The sequence below is a fragment of the Mustelus asterias genome, chromosome 12 (genome assembly GCF_964213995.1).
Source record: "Mustelus asterias chromosome 12, sMusAst1.hap1.1, whole genome shotgun sequence".
NCBI lineage: Eukaryota > Metazoa > Chordata > Chondrichthyes > Carcharhiniformes > Triakidae > Mustelus > Mustelus asterias.
The window spans coordinates 45,749,940-45,769,121 of NC_135812.1; the positions used below are offsets into that span (position 1 = coordinate 45,749,940).

The 19,182-nt window shown below is 43.7% G+C and overlaps 1 protein-coding gene across 1 annotated transcript in view; it reads left to right on the forward strand.

Annotated features, from left to right (window-relative positions):
- Nucleotides 1-2,019: 2,019 nt before the first annotated feature.
- Nucleotides 2,020-19,182, forward strand: part of LOC144502006 (scavenger receptor cysteine-rich domain-containing group B protein) — a 35,251-nt gene continuing 18,088 nt past the window's right edge. The window contains exons 1-4 of the mRNA XM_078226024.1: nucleotides 2,020-2,134; nucleotides 4,099-4,131; nucleotides 10,150-10,179; nucleotides 16,029-16,367. Coding sequence (XP_078082150.1) covers nucleotides 2,020-2,134; nucleotides 4,099-4,131; nucleotides 10,150-10,179; nucleotides 16,029-16,367 — 517 coding nt within the window. The remainder of the gene's footprint in view (nucleotides 2,135-4,098; nucleotides 4,132-10,149; nucleotides 10,180-16,028; nucleotides 16,368-19,182) is intronic.

Below are 19,182 nucleotides of genomic sequence, written 5' to 3' on the forward strand. Positions count from 1 at the left end.
TAATAACTAATCAAATTGGTCATTATCCTAATGATGTGATAGCATTGCAAAGTCTTCGTGAAGTTAAAACCCTAATATTTAGACTGTTTTGAGAAGCTGAGATTATAGATTGATTAAATAGATTGATTAGTATTCAATACCCATTGAAGAGGTCAGTTTTATGTTTGTGTTAATCCAGATGAAGGATAGCTGTGCTAGGCACCAACATTCTTGCTTAACCATTACATTCAACGATAGACCCGCGCACACACCTGGGGCAGGTATGGCACAGGAAGATCCAAATGCAGACTTGCTCCAGATTATCCTGACAGTTTTCCAACTTCAAAACTCAAAAAGACCTCCTGAACTCCACTGGTGAAACTATTCAATTTCCCACAGAATTTATCCTAATGTTCTCAGCGAATGAGATTCTCTCTCTCTTCAGGTACCATGTTCTGAAATGGCATTGGCAACCATAGTCTTCTGTGTTGGTCCATAGTTATGCTTGGCAAGGTTCTGGTGTAACATTTCCTTCTGTAGGTGCCTGGCCAGGATTCTCTACCAGTTTTAGAGCCCCCTCCCCACTTTTCTGTGCTGGGTTCCTCGATCAGGCACTGAGTGCAGTGTGTTTGAACCAGGGGTTCCACCTGCGAACACATTGACTGGCGTTTGCTGTTTAGGCTGCTCATGTGGTGACATGCCTGCCCGTCACTGATTGTATACCAGCAGCGGTGGGATGACCGTCTTGACGGCCTCAGTTTGTATCCGGGGGGGAAAGGCCATCCGTGATCCTTCCCACTCCGGACTTAATTAGGTGCAGGCAGGAAGGCAGCAGGGTCCCCACCCTGCAAACCCCTGCCCAATTAAATACCCCCCTCCCACTTCCAAGCTTGCCGCTGTAGGGCATTAAATTCTGCCCAGTGTTTCTGCCTCACTTATGGCTAAGCTAATACGACTGAGTGGGAGCAGTTTTGGCAAGATTCTGCAGTAGATGTTTGTTCTTTGTGTGTGTATAATACTGGGAAGGAATAGATTTCCCCAGTGTAAGGAAATTTACACAAGCCAGAAGCAACAATAAATATGTATTTTAAAGAAAAATATTATGTACCACTTAAAGGAATAAATGTAAGAATGAAGCCAATGGCATTCATCTTTCATCACACTGCCCTGGGGAAGCATTTTGTAAAGTATTTTAAAGACTGTTACCAATTGTTTTTAGACGATCTTTGTTGTGTATGGAGTTCGGGTGGCACGGTGGCACAGTGGTTAGCACTGCTGCCTCACACCACCAGGGACCCAGGTTCGATTCCTGGCTTGGGTCACTGTCTGTGTGGAGTCTGCACGTTCTCCCTGTGTCTGCGTGGGTTTCCTCCGGGTGCTCTGGTTTCCTTCCACAGTCCAAAGATGTGCAGGTTAGGTGCATCGGCCATGCTAAATTCTCCCTCAGTGTACCCGACCAGGCGCTGGAGTGTGGTGACTAGGGGATTTTCACAGTGGCTTCCTTGCAGTGTTTTTGTGGGCCTACTTGTAATGCTAATAGATAAACTTTAAACTTTAACTGTGTCCAAGTTAAATGTTTCAGACACTTTGGGTAATTTATTTCCTTTGTAGCATTTTTTTGGTCATTTCGCTCCCCACTTTGACTCCATTCCTGCTGTATAATTCCTGCCTGAAGCAGACAGCAGGGCCAGCCAGTGTCCTCCATTACCTGAGCCATGCTCAAACCTAGTGCCAGGAGAAGCATTGCAGAAGGACATTGTGGAGCACTTCTCCCCTCCAGGGGGCACCTGGCTTGAGTGGTTGACTCTGAACTCTTGATGCTCCTGTGAGGAAATTTCCAAGTCAGAAAATGTGAAGACAAACCCCAACACCCCCCAAATTCACTGCAGGGTATGGCCCTACTATCTTCAAAAATTACCCAGCCATCACGTAACCATGTGTTTGTTCTCAGTGCAGGCAGCATAAGCCCTCTGATGAGCCAACTGTCTTCCACCTCAGTGTATGATCAAGAGGAGAACTGATTTCAAACAGCTGAAGGAAATGGCTTTGAGGCACCGGGCGTTCACTCAGCTCAGAAGATGGAGGTTTTTTATTTGGTTGCTCTGTGTCCTAATCACCTCTGTAACTCTTCTGATGATTTCCCTGGTCATTCCTGGTAAGTTCTGCTGCCCCTTGCTTTTTCAGTATTAGGGTCGGGTAAGAAGCTTCTTGCTTTGAATCTTGAGTTTTGTAATTTTAAGTAAAGTTGCAGTAAAGGAACAAACAATTACTTACTTGTCAGCACTAAAGCTAACAATTATTTTGTAACTAACTCTTGCTAACTTGATGGTTTTCATTTTATAAAGAATGCATTCTTCACACTTATTGAAAAGGTTCTCATTACAATTAAATCAGTGCTTCCGTTTCCATGCAAATTGTGTCAACATTATTAACTCACCAATAGGATATTTCTTCCCACGTCCTAGGATATGGGATCATAGGCAAGACCATCCTTACAATGGAGTGGTTTGCTAGGCTGCTTCAGAAAGCAGTTAGGAGGAACTATATTGGCGTGGTAATGGAGTCACACATAGGCCAGGCAAGAAGGGATGATAGGAAGGACTTGAGGGAACCAGTTGGGTTTTAAACAAAAAAATTTGACATTTTCATGATCATTTTTCTAAAGCCAGCTCTTTATTGAATTTGACTTCCCAAATTGCCATGGTGGGATTTGAACTCACGTTCTCTGGGTTATAGAGTCATAGAGTCAAAGAGGTTTACAGCATGGAAACAGGCCCTTTGGCCCAACTTGTCCATGCCGCTCTTTTTTTAAAAAGCCCTAAGCTAATCCCAATTGCCCACATTTGGCCCATATCCCTCTATACCCATCGTACCCATGTAACTATCTAAATGCTTTTTAAAAGATAAAATTGTACCCGCCTCTACTACTACCTCTGGCAACTTGTTCCAGACACTCATCACCCTCTGTGTGAAAAAATTGCCCCTCTGGACACTTTAGTGTCTCTCTCCTGGTCAGTGATGTAAACAAGAACACTGCCATACCCAAATTGCAATGATGAGCTGCTAAATTTGAACTGGTTCCTTCTGGTACGAATTATTTTTAAAATATTTTCTACCTTCCCTTTTTGCCAAGTACCCCTGTGCCACACTCTGCCCTGTCTACCCTATTTTTGTGACTCAAGGTTCATATTTCTGGTTGTTAAATTCAAAGTCCCAAATACAATTCAGCCTTTCATAGCCCACACTGCCCTCTACAGCCACTAACAGAAAATGCAGCAGCCCGCTTATTCTGACAGAGACAGTCATGAGTTGAATCGAGCATTGAGATGTCAGGATAACATTGAAAGAGCAAAGGGCTCCTAATTATCGGGAAAAACGAAAAATCCAATTAACAGCTGAACATAAAGTTCTACAGCATACTAGGAGGGCACTGGGGTGGCACAGTGGTTAGCACTGCTGCCTCACAGCGCCAGGGACCCGGATTCAATTCCGGCCTTGGGTATCTGTGTGGAGTTTGCACATTTTCCCTGAATCTGCATGGGCTTCCTTCGGGTGCTCCGTTTCCTCCCACACTCCAAACATTATGCAGGTTAGGTTGATCGGTTGTGATAAATTGCCCTTCATATCAGGGGATTAGCAGGGTAAATTTATGGCGTTATGGGGATAGGGCCTGGGTGGGATTGTTGTCCGTGCAGACTCGATGGGCCGAATGGCCTCCTTCTTCACTGAAGGAATTTTATGATTTGTTCCATTGTGACTGTGTCAACTCTTTGAAAGGTGTATCCTAATAATTCCTCTCTTTTGCTCGTTCCCCGTTGCCCTTTTATGACACTGAATATTCTGGAACCTTCTGCCCTTTGGTCTGTGCAGCAGCAAACATCAAGTGGTCTGAAGGACCTACAAAAGAGGGGAGATGGTCAGCGGTCCTACTCTGAAATTCAATTGCAGCATTTCATAGAGTGTAATAGTCAGAAAACTCTGCAGGAAATAGGCACGACTTACAGCAAGACAAACACAGAACATGATATATCGTAGGGATAAGTAGATCATTGAGAAATAGGCACTATGATCCAACAAGGTCTCTTTAAGGATTTACATCTTGTCTTTCCTTTCTCTCAGAAACCGAACACATTTCGAAGCGTGAAGTCACAAGTAAGTAGCTTGTTTGTAACCGTGGCCAGAATGTTATGATCCACTGGGGTCTGGAGGGCTGGCAGGGAGGGAGGTTTGAGGAAGTTTCAATAGTGAGTTGAATGGAGAGTGGATCAGGGGTGGGTGGGGGTTAAGGGTGGGCCAGCCAAGTGGAAACAGTCCGCAAATTTTAAAATGGGAGGGTAGCAGGGGCCTCCAGCATAAATATCAGCCCAATATCGCAAAAGTTTAGAATTGTATCATTTAATAATTTAATGGATATAGACACACAAACATAATTAAGCGGAAAAATACAGACAAATGTATTTGACATTTTTTTGACATGTATTTGACATCCCCACGACATAAACACACACAAACACACAACCACATAAACACAGACACACAAAAATATAGATGCACACATACATATGAATACAAATGTGTGTGTGTTGTGTGTATCTTGTGTATAACTGTTTTGATTTCGGATGTTAATGTAACAATGCTAATTCCGAATTCCCATCACCTTCTTTCCTGTTCAAAGACTAAGGGGATATGTGCCTCAGCTCCTGGAGAGAATGGCAACTCACAGACTGTGTTGCTGTGGCAATAAATCTAATAGACCCAGTCACCAGTAAATCTGTTGGTAAGATCATCATGGGGAATGTCCACTAGGGTTAATAATATGTATCCCATGTCCCTAGGGCATGAATTCAAGAAGAGTTGGGGTGATCCATATTAGCTATGCAATCTGAATAGTATTGCTCTGAGCTGATGCAGGAATATAAAAAATGGATGGGAATGTAACACTCTCATTCTCTGGGATCCTCTGACTTTGTTACGGACAGGAGGGCGATTAATTAAAACAGCCATGATTTCTCCTCTCACCACTCATCCATAAACAGAAAGGCGTTTTTGATTTTAATTTCCTTTTATAAGTGGCGTATTTCACAATCCCTCAGTTTTGGTGTAATTCCATTTCTATTAATAATCCCACAGCAACCCAAGATAGGGTGAATTTAGTAGGTTAGTTTATTCATGCACACTCAAAACACAGGAGGGGATGTTACTACATCGCTCCCTGTGCATTCATACAATAAATAAGGAGGGATAGAGAAATAATGATTTATAGAGAAAAGACCATATTATTGTTTCACATGGGTCCAAAGTCCAGAAACAAAGTCCAATGGTGTATTCCTTCACAGAGATCGGCAGGTTGTAAACTGATGCTGGATAATTCACTTTCGCAGTTGAGATGACTTCCATGATTAAATAGGAACACAGAGGTGAATTAGTCTAGTAGGCATTGGTAAAGAAATTCAGAAGCTCCAGTAAAAAAGTGATGATGGGGACCAGGCATTCAAACATGGACAGAGCCCCTTTTCTGAGATATTGCTTGGAAGATGGCAGTAAGACTGTATAACTGGTATAACGAACATTTCGCCAAGGCCATCCCCACACCCCCACTTCTTGCCTTCAAACAACCGCACAACCTCAAACAGACCATTGTCCGCAGCAAACTACCCAGCCTTCAGGAGAACAGTGACCAAGACACCACACAACCCTGCCACAGCAACCTCTGCAAGACGTGCCGGATCATCGACACAGATGCCATCATCTCACGTGAGAACACCATCCACCAGGTACAAGGTACATACTCTTGCAACTCGGCCAACGTTGTCTACCTGATACGCTGCAAGAAAGGATGTCCCGAGGCATGGTACATTGGGGAAACTATGCAGACGCTGCGACAACGGATGAATGAACACCGCTCGACAATCACCAGGCAAGACTGTTCTCTTCCTGTTGGGGAGCACTTCAGCGGTCACGGGCATTCGGCCTCTGATATTCGGGTAAGCGTTCTCCAAGGCGGCCTTCGCGACACACGACAGCGCAGAGTCGCTGAGCAGAAACTGATAGCCAAGTTCCGCACACACAAGGACGGCCTCAACCGGGATATTGGGTTTATGTCACACTATTTGTAACTCCCACAGTTGCGTGGACCTGCAGAGTTTCACTGGCTGTCTTGACTGGAGACAATACACATCTTTTTAGCCTGTCTTGATGCTCTCTCCACTCCCATTGTTTTGTTTCTTAAAGACTGGATTAGTTGTAAGTATTCGCATTCCAACCATTATTCATGTAAATTGAGTCTGTGTCTTTATAAGTTCTGTTTGTGAACAGAATTCCCACTCACCTGAAGAAGGGGCTCAGAGCCTCGAAAGCTTGTGTGGCTTTTGCTACCAAATAAACCTGTTGGACTTTAACCTGGTGTTGTTAAACTTCTTACTGTGTTTACCCCAGTCCAACGCCGGCATCTCCACATCATAACTGGTTCTCCCAGCTATGGCGGGGTCTTGTCAAATGGCTCCCACCTCTCTACTTTAGCTTTGACAAAGGGTGTCTATTCCTTTGTCTGGGTTCCTGATAATGTTTGTTTCAACCATTAAGAATTTAAAAGGACGGTTACAGGATCCTTTGTCCTAGCAATCGACTTGACCAGGCTTGGCTTATAAAATGGAGATTTGATTTGATTTGATTTGATTTATCATTGTCACATGTATCAGTATACAGTGAAAAGTATTGTTTCTTGCGCGCTATGCAGATAAAGCACAACGTTCATAGAGAAGGAAACGAGAGAGTGCAGAATGTAGTGTTACAGTCATAGCTAGGGCGTAGAGAAAGATCAACTTAATGCAAGGTAGGTCCATTCAAAAGACTGATGAAGAAGCTGTTGGTATGTGACTTCAGACTTTTGTATCCTTTTCCCGATGTAAGAAGGTGGAAGAGAGAATGTCCAGGGTGCGTGGGGTCCTTGATTATGCTGACTGCGTTGCTGAGGCAGCGGGAAGTGTAGATAGAGTCAATGGATGGGAGGCTGGTTTGCGTGACGGATTGAGATGATCTTTGTATAGAGTATCTTTGTTGTTAGCGTATCTTCAGAGGTAAGGAGGTGCAAGCCTATATGATACTGCCCTGATGGATGTTTTGTTTGGGATCACAGCTGAACATAGTTTCAGTCATTTTAAAAGGTCATTGTCCAGTTTAAAATGGCAGGAATTAGCCATGATGATGTATATTTATTGCATAAAAATATAGTGTGAGGTCTTAGCCCCCGTTACACTGGGTTTACACTCTCTGTGTACCCTTCAGGGTATGAAGATATCAGAGCACTGTTTGAATTGGCAGTTCAAATATCCTCGCCTTTTTATCCACTGGGAAACTGCTTGGAACGCATTTGGTGGAATATTAACTGTGACATGCCTGTCCCAACACTGGAACAGGGAATGGGCAGCTGCTCTCCCCTTTTGCTGGTTTCCACAGTTGATTACAATTAAAATTTAAATTGCCGGCAGCGCACATGGGAGACACATGAGATCACATGACAAAGACATTTTTTAGTGGTGACACCTACTGTCAGCTGGCCATGCAGCAGCTACAGGTGGGCGATTAAACAGGGAGTCTCTACATCACAGCCACAACCTTCCTGCCCAACTCCAGTGCCATGAACATAAGATTTGTTGAGAGCACAAAGGTGGCATGGGTGAAACAGAGTTGTGCTTTTGCGCTCACTCTTCATTGGATGTCCATATTCGTGTCCAGTGTTGTATGTAGCAGCCTGGGAGAAGTGGCTTCACTCACAGGCTCTCCCTTGTCTGCATTGTAAAGGACGTTGTCTGAGATCACTCTCAGTGGGAATAATTGAAATGTTGTCAGTGAATTCAAAGCTTTTTAAGGACTCTACCAGCCAACACCCTGAGATGGATAGTACTGACATCACCCATTAGGCCCCTCCTTTTCTTATCTTGACTGACTGTTCTCAATGCACCCAGGATGTCAGTCCCTTCCCACTTCACTCCTTTATGCCTTCAATTCTACCCTCAGAACGCCCTTAGATCCATCTTCCACTCCGCTATACCCCTGACCCCATTCCACACCCACCCTCGACCAATGACTCGCCCTTACCAGTCTCAAGGGCTCCATGCAAGCTACCATTCCCCTGCTCCCCTCCCATCGAGTTCAACACTGCTGACTTCAGATACAATGGCACAAAGTTGACTGTTACACACCTCCCTTAACGGCACATGAACTAGATGCTGCGTGATTCTCATATGCCACTGACTTTATCATGAGGGTTGTTTCCCCTTGTGGGAGAGTCGAGGACCAGAAAGCATAATCGCAGAGTAAGGGGTCACCCATTGAAGATAGAGATGAGAAGGAATTTCTTCTCTTAGAGGGTAGTGGATCTGTGGAATTCTTTACCACAGAGCACTGTAGAGGCTGCATCACTAAATATGTTCAGGGCTGAGATTGACAGATTTTTAATCAGCAAGGGAATCAAGGGTTATCAAAGTGGGAAAGTGGAGTTAAGGATTATATCAGATCAGTCATGATCTTATTGAATGGCGGAGAAGACTCGATGGGCCAAATGGCCTACCTCTGCTCCTACGTCTTATAGTTTCATGGACTTCATTGCAAAAGGTTTTAACAAGATGAACGTTTATGGGATGCAAATGTATGAATAGTAGGAACCCTCCACAGAACAGAACCCATATAGGCGCCATTGACTTAATCTCTAAATTCAAACCCCTCATTGGGAAAGTAAGAGCATAAGCTCCCGCCTAGTTAAGTCACCCTACCCACCACGGTTCTTGCTCGTACAGACTATAAAATCCACCCCACCCCATTGTTTCTGATCGTCAGGCAGGTATACCTCCTGCTCAAAGCTGGCAGGATTCAAATTCATCAACACTATCAAGAGCCTAGTGATACAATCAAGCTCTGACTGCAATTTTAACTTTGCACTGAGAGAGAATCCAGCATGGTCTCCTACCTGGTAAAGCACAGCCTGATGAAGGTCAGGAAGCTGCTGCCTACCTCATTTTGCTTGGCAGGGCAAGGCTTACCAGGAAAGCTCAGACCTCTCCTGCCACAAGCACAGCCAGCCCCATCCTTACTGAAAGGCTCTCATGGAGTCCCCCTCTCTCATACTTAACCCAAGACACCTGGCATGCTAATGAGATGCAGGGATTAAATTTGTTGCTGCATATAGTTATGGAGACTAACTGAGACACAAATCCCTTCCTGTTACTGCGTGCTTCCAGCATTTCGGTTGCAAGTTTCTTGTATCAGTTGTGGCTCAGCAGTGATTCAGTAGTAGGTGGTGAATTTGAGTCCCAAGGCAATTGCCCTGGCCAGGATGAAGTTGTATCCATTGGGAACCCCATGGAGCTCCGAGAAGATGTATTTGCCACTCTGTGGAGGGTTGCATGTACTGGATGAAATACTAATATGTTGGCAGGAAACAAAATCCTTTTGGGCAAACCTGTCTTTCTTCAAACAGCCAAGTGCAACTTGCACCAGGGTGATCTCTCTGCCCAGACATTGGTCCAGTATTTCAATTCAATTCAATCATCAAATAGACCTGTTTACCAGACATGTTTTTCTGAAGATAGGACCCTTGCAACTCCCCTACCCCACACCTGTATCACAGTGGCACAGTGGTTAACATGGCTGCCTCACAGTTCCAAGGACACAGGTTTGATTCCGGCCTCGGGTGACTGTCTGTGTGGAGTTTGCACATTCTCCCCATGTCTGCTAGGGGTTTCCTCTGGATGCTCTGGTTTCCTCTTGCAGTCCGAAAGATGTGCTGGTTAGGTGCATTGGCCATGCTAAATTCTGCCTCAGTGTACCTGAACAGGTGCCGGAGTGTGGCGACTGGGGGATTTTCACAGTAACTTCATTGCAGTGTTAATGTAAGCGTACTTGTGACACTAATAAATAAATATTGGGAAACACATACATAATTCCACAGGCTCTGGGAATTCCATTAACTTGCTAATCTTGGAAATTCCTCATTCTCATTTGTGCTCCCATCAGTTATTCTGTTAAACATGAGAATATTAAATATTGTGCGTTAGGAGCACTGTGAATTGCTCATATTGGCATTTTAATCACCTTATAATTGACTTGAGACTTTAAGATCTTGCATACACCTCCCAGTACTAACTTGTAATGTGTTTTCCACTATCATTTTAGATGATTCAACATCAGCTCCAGCTCATAAAGGTAAGGAGAGCTCCTTTGGATTAATATCAGCATTTTTCTTTTACTCATTAGATCACATACCGTATTTATATCTCGGCTAATATTCTTGAGTATCCAATTGATACTAGTATCTGAAATGCCTTATGTGAATTAGGATTGGAAATCAGATTGCTTTACATTGAATTACTGAGGATATGCAACAGGGAAACAGCTCAATTCAGCTCAGACAAGCTCTCCTGGAATATATACCCCATTTGAGTCTTCTATCCTTCCTTATCTAACTCTGTCAGTATAGTTCTCAATTACATGCTCCCTCAGGCTTTTTTGGCTTCCTTTTTGTTGCATCTATAATATTAGCCTCAAACACTTCTGAGAGTAGAGGGGTTCACGTTCTCACCATTCTCTAGATGAAAACGTTTCTTTTGAATCCCCTGGTGACTTCTTATGTTCTACACAATTGGAAACACTTCCTCTGAGCTAAATTTTCACAATAGAGGCAGATAGCTTGAGTTGGAAACTTTTGATGTAAAGGACCTGGTCACATGATGTTTTTGTTTGCGAGGCTGGAGGTGGGGTTGGGACAGGATTGAGTTGGATCCTGGAAGCAAATCAGACGCAGACACAGGGGCCAGCAATGTCAAGGTGGGCTAATCAGAATGCCTACCTGAATTTTTTGGGACTTCAACCCACTCCCCATGCCCCTTCAACCCACTCCCATGCCCTCTAATACTCAGCCCATACCCACTCCCCATGCCCCCTCATACTCCCACCACCCCCCGTCCCACCCCATGCCAAGTCCATAGCCATTCACCCAGTATCCACTGTGGGTAGATATTAGGGACCATGTAGAGATGGAAAAAAAATAAACTCCTCACAATCTAATAGCGTTCCCACTCATTCGTACATGATGTAGAAAAAAGACCTTTCATTCATGAAATCCTTCAAGTGGTCAATCTGTTATAGAAACAACAAACTTCTATTCAGTAACCATATAAAAGACAGCTAATCCTTTAATAGCCACTTTAAACATTCAATCAACATGTAAACTCAGCCTTCCTGCTGAGCTGAGTGCATTGGAGCTTTTTAAACTCAGCCAAGCATTCATAATGGGCTCAGCTGTAATGATAGCCCTTGGGAAATGTCAACAATGAACTCTACTGAAATTTCAGGAACAGATGGTAATGGGTTTTTCTGAGCTATACCAAATGGCCTGTCAATCAAAGCAGTCCATTAGCCCGTGTTTTATTCATTCTAATTGATAGCTGCAGCCTTTTCTGTGTGCTTAAAGGGTTGGGGATTTAAATACTTACATTTATTATCCTTCCTTCAAGAGTGTTTATATCTCCCTCATAAATTCATGACTCCTATACTGTGGTTGAAGACATATGAAACATTGAAAATTATGCCTGTTTAAACTTAGAGCTATTTTCAGAGCAGATTCGTGTTTCACACCTGTGCGGTCTACACCCCACCCTTTTCCTCGCCAATGAAAATAATTTCAGCCAGAAATGGGGATGGACTTTGTATCCAGATCCAGCCCATCTTGTTTCAAGATCAAAGGAATTGCCCTAACTCCTCAAACATCAGGCCTCTGTGTGACGATCATAACCTTTCATTATTTTAAAGACCTCTATTAGATCACCTTTTCCCTTTATAACAAAAGAGACCCAGTCTATTTATCCTTTCCTGAGCTTTGCACCTCAGAGTTCTTGTACATCTCTGTAAATCTTTCTTGCACCCTATGCAATGCCTCATTATCCTCTTTATAATAGAGCTTGTGGTGCAGTGGGTGGTGTCCCTGCCTCGGAGGCAGAAGCTCTGGGTTCAAGACCCACTCCAGAACTGATGACCAAGACTTGCAAATCCTTCCCAACACTTGCTAATGACAGGTGGTAAGAGTGGGAGAGATTCCTGGTTAACCATGTGATGGAAGGAATGTTGGGGCCTCTGCCATCACTATCTATAGCTCCAAACTATAACATTAATGTAAAAATGCATGTTGTCACTGCAATTGAGACTCCCTGGGTGAACTTTCACATACCATCACACTACCCTCAGACTCTTTCCTCCTCTACACTGCTTAGATTCCTATCATCCAGATCACATGACTTCCTTATTGTAACACCTCACACTTACCTCCATTCAATTTCATGTGCCACTTCCATAGCCAATCTGCAAGTTTACTAATATCATCTAGTGATTCATTGCAGTTCTCCGCTTCATTGACTACCACAAATTTAGAAAGTATGTTTTTGGATTCCAAAGTCTTAATCATTAATATAAATTATGAACAACATTAGTTCCAGCATTGATGCCTGTGGGATCTCACTTCACATCTTTTTGCATTTCAAGTAGATACCCTCCACCTTATTCGCTGTCTTCTGACTTGACCCAGTTGATTAACCGAGGCTTAGGCCAGTGTAATGGAATTAGACCAGCCTACTGTATATACGGCAGGTCTGAAAATATCTGAATACCAAAACGCAATCAGCCCAAGGGTTTTGGATAAATGATACTCCACCTGTAATGTCTCTGCTATCTTATTATCTCTAATCCTTATTTTCCAATCAATATCAACCTGGTACTATTTTCTTCCTGACTCCACATGTGTGGACTTTATTCATTAGTCTTTTATGTGGTACCTTATTGAAGGCCTACTGGAAAGTTAAATATATTGCATCCACTATGTCACCCTTGTCTACCCTCTTATCTTATCTTATTCTTATTTATTTATTAGTCATAAGTAGGCTTATATTAACACTGCAATGAGGTTACTGTGAAAATCCCCTAGTCACCACACTCTGGTGCCTGTTCGGGTACACCGAGGGAGAATTTAGCATGGCCAATGCACCTAACCAGCATGTCTTTCAGACATTACAGGTGGAGTATCATTTATCTTTCAGACTGTGGAAGGAAACCGGAGCACCCGGAGGAAACCCACGCAGACATGGAGAGAACGTGCAAACTCCGCATAGACAGTGCCCCAAGCTGGGAATCGAACCCGGGTCCCTGGTGCTGTGAGGCAGCAGTGCTAATCACTGTGCCACTGTGCTGCTCTCTGTTACCTCTTCAAATAATTCAATGCCGTTAGCCAGACAAGCTTTTCCCTTTTCAAATCCTAATTAACTATGACTTATTATAATTTCAGTCTGTAGATTTATTTTCCTATTCTCTCTTTTAGTACATCGCTATTATGTTTTCCTGCGCCGATATTAAACGGATTACTCTCTGGACATGTTATGTTCCCTTCTGAAGTACAGGCATAACATTAGCTATCCCCCAGTCCTCTGCTCCTACACTTTCCGTAATGAATTATTAGAAAGATGTAATACAGGCTGAATATCCTTTATTCGTACATTCATAAAGCAAAGCCATCAGAAAACCAAACATTTTCTAAACAGCTACACAGTTAATTTATATGTTAATAAAGCAATATAATATTATTGGTGTAAAAAGTGTTAGAGGTAAGGTGTGTAAGATATGGAGAGACAACTCATATTTGTAAACTATAGCCAACCGAGGTTTAGGCTATTGTAGTGTAAGTATAAAACTAAAAATATTTGAATACCAGCCCCAAGGATTTTGGGTAAATACTACTCAACCTATAGTACCTTTGCTAGCTTTTTCCTGGATTCTTTTGTAAACTGTTATGCAATCCATCTGGACCAACATCTTTGAGTTGGATTAGTTTATTAAATGTTTCTTTCTTTTAAATTTTAAATACAGCTTATATTATTTCTAATCCCTATTTTCTAATCAATATCGGCCAGATACTAGTTTCTTGGCAAACACTGAAGCATAGGGCGAAATTCTCCCATCACCTCACCCGCAGGGCCAATGACGAGGCAGGGGTGGAGAATTCAGCCAAAGTACAATAATTGGTTTCACACCCGTCTAGTGCCTGTCATGGCGGATCAGGAAACCCACTGGAGGTTAGTACGAAACTGGTTTGCATCGAGCTAATGGGACGCAGATGAAGGCCCAACCAAAATCTTCCCCAACCCTTCACCCTCCTGATTCACTGTGACGCCTGTGGGAAAATATGCCGGTCCAGAATGCATCTGGAACACTAATGTGCAGAGGCCGGGATTCATGTGAACAATGCCTAAGGCTGCCTCCAGAGTTTGGGATGGAGGTCACCAGTGATGTTGGACCCCAGAACTTCAGAGCAGTGATTGAGGGGAGCAACTCCAGGTGGACCTTCCAGATTTAGTATCATCGAGGTGATCCATAGAATCATAGAATCCATACAGTCCAGAAGGAGGCCATTCGGCCCACTGAGCCTGCATCAACAACAAACCCACCCAACCCTTATCCCCATAATCCCTATTTACCCTTGCTAATCTCCCTGACACTAAAGGGCAAGTTCACATTGCCAAATAACCTAAACCGCACATCTTTGGACATCTTCCAGCCCCTAGTGTTTCTGGAGACTCAGCTACTTTCTCAGGAGGTGCATCTTCTTTCTTCTTTGGTGGGTCAGTGATGTTGGTGCCTTTTCAATATGGCATTCCGATATGATAGCTGGACACATGCCATCATGGGCGCCCCACCATGAATAGGGCACTAAACCCCTGGGTGCATAATTAAAGAGGTCAGGGCTGGAACATATGGTGTGTTTTCCCACTGACCTCTGCCACAGGAAACACTACACATTCCCACCTCTGCAACAGGAATTAGTCCCAGATGGGAGAATTCTGCCCAGAGTAGATATTTAATGTTTCTGCCATTTAACTTCTGCTGCCTGTAATCTTATTTGATCTGTCCCTTAGTGACCCTATTCCCACTCCACTTCAAATGTTTCCCATTGTTATTCTGATTCACTGTTTGCCAATATTATTGTTGGTTTTGTTGTCAGATATCAGGTGTTCAAAGAACCTCAGAATAATTTTTTTCTCCAATCCTTTAGCCTGGTCTTTTGTCCTTCTTAATTGGTATCATAAACAGTTTTATATTATGCTCACTATTGCCTAGATGCTCCCTTATATTTACTTCTCTCATAAGCTCAGTTTCATGCCCACACCAACAAACCATTGCTCATGATAAGTACAATTTATATAACTTTAATTTTCCATCAACCTGTGGAAAAATTCATGAGTTTTTTAAGAAGCTTCAACAAAAAGATTAATATCTTGTTAAACCAAAATTTTCCCTTCACGGTGGCACAGCGGTTAGCACTGCTCTCTCACAGCACCAGGGACCGGGTTCAATTCCAGCCTTGGGTGATTGTCTGTGTGGTGTTTGCACATTCTCCATGTGTCTGCATGGGTTTCCTCCCACACTTCAAAGATGTGTGGGTTAGGTAGATTGGCCATGCTAAGATTGCCCCTTCATGTCAGGGGGACTAGCAAGGGTAAATACATGGGGTTACGGGGGTAGGGCCTGGGTGGGATTGTTGTTGATGCAGGCTTAATGGGCCGAATGGCCTCCTTCTGCACTATAGGGATTCTATGGCTTGCCAACAAGATCTTTCCTTGTTTCCCAGTTTCCTGGTCAATATTCATCTTGCAAACAGTGCCACTGAGAGATTATCTGGTTGTTACCACATTGTTGTTTGCCAGAGCTTGTAACCAACAGGTTCGCTGCCATCTTTCCGATATCACAGGGGTTAACACACTTCAAAAGTAGTAGCACATTGCGATGTCCTGATCTTGTGAAAGGCGTTATATGAGTGTGAAATAAAAACAAAGTGTTGGAAAAACTCAGCAGCGTCTGTGGGGAGAGGATAACAAAAGCTTCAAGTCCGAGATGACGCTTTCTTTGACTTTCATTCCATTAGGCAGTTCATTTAATGGAGCACGCGGATGGAGAAGGGAGACTGAAAAGTTTGATAAACACCTGTTTTCTCTTATTTTTTTTTAAATGAACAGTTTTCACAAAGTGTTTTAATGTTCTGACCCCAGCAGTCCGCTTGGTGAATGGACGAAATTCATGCCAAGGCCTTCTGGAAATCGTTTACAATGGAACTTGGGGGACAGTGTGCGATGACGACTGGGACATTGTCGATGCAAACGTGGTTTGCCAGCAGCTCGGATGTGGGCGTGCCCTCTCTGTGGCAGGAAATTTGCCCTTTGGCAAAGGGACAGGGGTAATCCTGCTGGACAATGTGGAGTGCAAAGGGACGGAGTCTTCGCTGAGTGAGTGTGGAAGCTTGGGCTGGGCCATCCACAACTGCAACCATTATGAAGATGTGGCTGTCGTATGCAACGGTACAAAATTTAGTTTAAATCCTAGGCCTGAGAATTGCTTAGACTGGTAAATCCCTCAACAGTCTGGTCAATATAATCCATCCCAGTGGACAGCCTGTGCCAAATTCATGGCAGGGATGAGCAAATTGATGCCCCCCCCCCCCATCTTGCAATCGTAATTTACATTTGGATGGATAATTTCACGTTTGCGCCAGTTCAGTTTTTGCCTCACATCCCCATTCCGCCTCCCAAAATGTGACATGTTCTGGGGTACAGGATAAAGGAAATTGGAAAGCCACATTGCCAGGAACCCACCGTCTTTTTCCTCAATATACAAATGCTATGGCATTGTTGGCAAAGAAGATCCCATCTGAAACATCTAAATATAATGTAGCACAGTGGTTAGCACTGGTGCCTCACAACGCCAGGGACCTGGGTTCGATTCCCAGCTTGGGTCACTGTCTGTGCAGAGTCTGCACGTTCTCCCTGTGTCTGCGTGGGTTTCCTCCCACAGTCCGAAAGACGTGCTGGTTAGGTGCATTGGCCATGCTAAATTCTCCCTAAGTGTACCCGAACAGGTGACAGAGTGTGGCTCAAATATCAAAAGAGTGGGTGGAAGTGGGAAACTTGGGTCGCTTTCAGACTAGAGTCGAGGCCTGGAGACCCCTAAAGATAGCGACAAGAAAACTTTAAACTTGGCCCCTTTTATGTTAAGGGTCTGGTTAACAGGGGTGCCTAATGAAGCCCGAACACTTCCTCCCATAACTATTCATTTAAACGACCACCACCCTAATACCTGGCATTCCAGTGGCTGTGGTGGAGCAGGAGCTGCAAGCTACTGGCTTGCAGCTCCTGCTCCACCACAGTCACTGACAGGCAGCCAGATTGTGGATTTTCAGTCCCCCGTAAACAAGATGGCACTTGGGGTAAATCAACTCCAGATCAAAGCTGCTCTTTAGTGGATTATCCAAGGTGCAATTTTAACTGATCTTTCTGCCTCTAGATTTCAGCTCCACACCAATCAACCAGATAAATAAAAGCGAAGTATCTGCCTGGGAATACAAACAAGGTAATTCTCCTACAATAATTCCGCAGTCTGCGTAATATTTGTTACCTTGAGTGGTGATCTAGTTGCAGGATTACAATGCAGTGGGATTACTGCAGTGCGAAAGAGAGCAGAGACTGCCGGTCATTAGAAGTGTAAGTGCTGACAAGGTTGGACATTCACATTTCTTGGAGCAAAATGTCATTCCAGCTCCAGTATTAAAGCCACTTAGCCCATACCTATGAGTTGCTGCAGCCCTGGTTATGAGTTGTCTTCCTCTTCCTCCATGGTCAAAGGTTCTTTGTATTATGAAGCTGTAGAATGTGGAGAAGACACAATAAATGCTAGATATACTTGTGGGTTGTATTGCAAAACATCTCGCAATCTGTTCAGGCATCTGAACTGTTGACCACACTGCCAATGTTTTGGTCAATAACGATCCTCCTCTCATAGGCTCTCTGTAACCGGGAATGACAATAGGACAGATTTCTGACAAAGCACCATTATCCTGTGGCAGACTAATCAAACTCAGTGAGCCATACACTTGGAAAAGAATGAATGCAAAATAAAACAATTGACTTTATTATTTGTGGATTGGTATGTCTTTCACTTGGCCCTAGTGCTGACTAATTAGTTACTATCAACCAATGAAAGGGGATGGAGAAAAAGACATGTGACTGTAGCAAGCAGAGATTTTCAGGTCACATGGGTGAGTGTGTGAATGGAAGTTCCCAGGCTGGACAAGTGGAAAGGATGGACAGTGCAATAGGTCCAAGGATAAAGGAGGGGGAAGGGGGAGGAGAGGACTGAACTTGCTGGTGAGTGTGTTTAACCATCCAGTACATACACAATGAAAGCTATCTGGGTGCGGTGTGAATAAACACAGGGACCCATGGCAGAGAGAAGTTAAAGCCCATTGGAGGTGAGAAAGGATAGAACGACATTAATATGTTTGCTGAAATGTTGTTGTTCCTCTGATTTTTGAACCTCATGTGCTTTAATCTTCAGCCTTAATATTTTGGGGAACTATCCTGTTTGAACGTGGTCAGTTCCCATGATGTTCTGACAATCCACAGTTTTTGGGCCAGGAACTTGCTCTGAACTGCTCCCACACCTGCTCGGTCACTGTAACTATGATGGAAACCCTCCTTACAGGTCACACTGCTGATTCAGTTATGATGGTAGAATCTCCTGCATCTCTGAGGAAATTCCCAAGAGTTTTTTTATTCATTTGTGGGACATGGGCGTCGCTGGCTGGCCAGATTTATTGCCTATCCCTAGTTGCCCTTGTTCACAGGGCTGTTGAGAGTCAACCACATTGCTGTGGGTCTGAAATCACATATAGGCCAGACCAGGTAAGGACGGCAGATTTCCTTCCCTAAAGGACACTTGTGAGCCAGGCAGGTTTTTCCGACAATTGACAATGGTTTCATGGTCATCAGTAGACTCTTCATTCCAGATATTTTTTTAATTGAATTCAAATTCAACCATCTGGCGTGGTGGGATTCAAACCCAGGTCCCCAGAACATTAGCTGAGTTTCTGGATTAATAGTCCAGCATTAATACCACTAAGGCATTATTAACCATGCACCAATTTCCACAATGGTTCAATTGGAAATTGGCAACTTGGTTTGTGTTGAGTTAGCCGATCTTTGGTATAATATTGTTAAGAGGGCATAGTTAACATCTGTGTTCCTCAATTAGGAAGGATCAGAATCCTAGATTTCCATTCTTGGTCATTACAAAGTAACTCATGCGGATGTGGTGTTTGGATGTTAGGTTTGGGCAGTA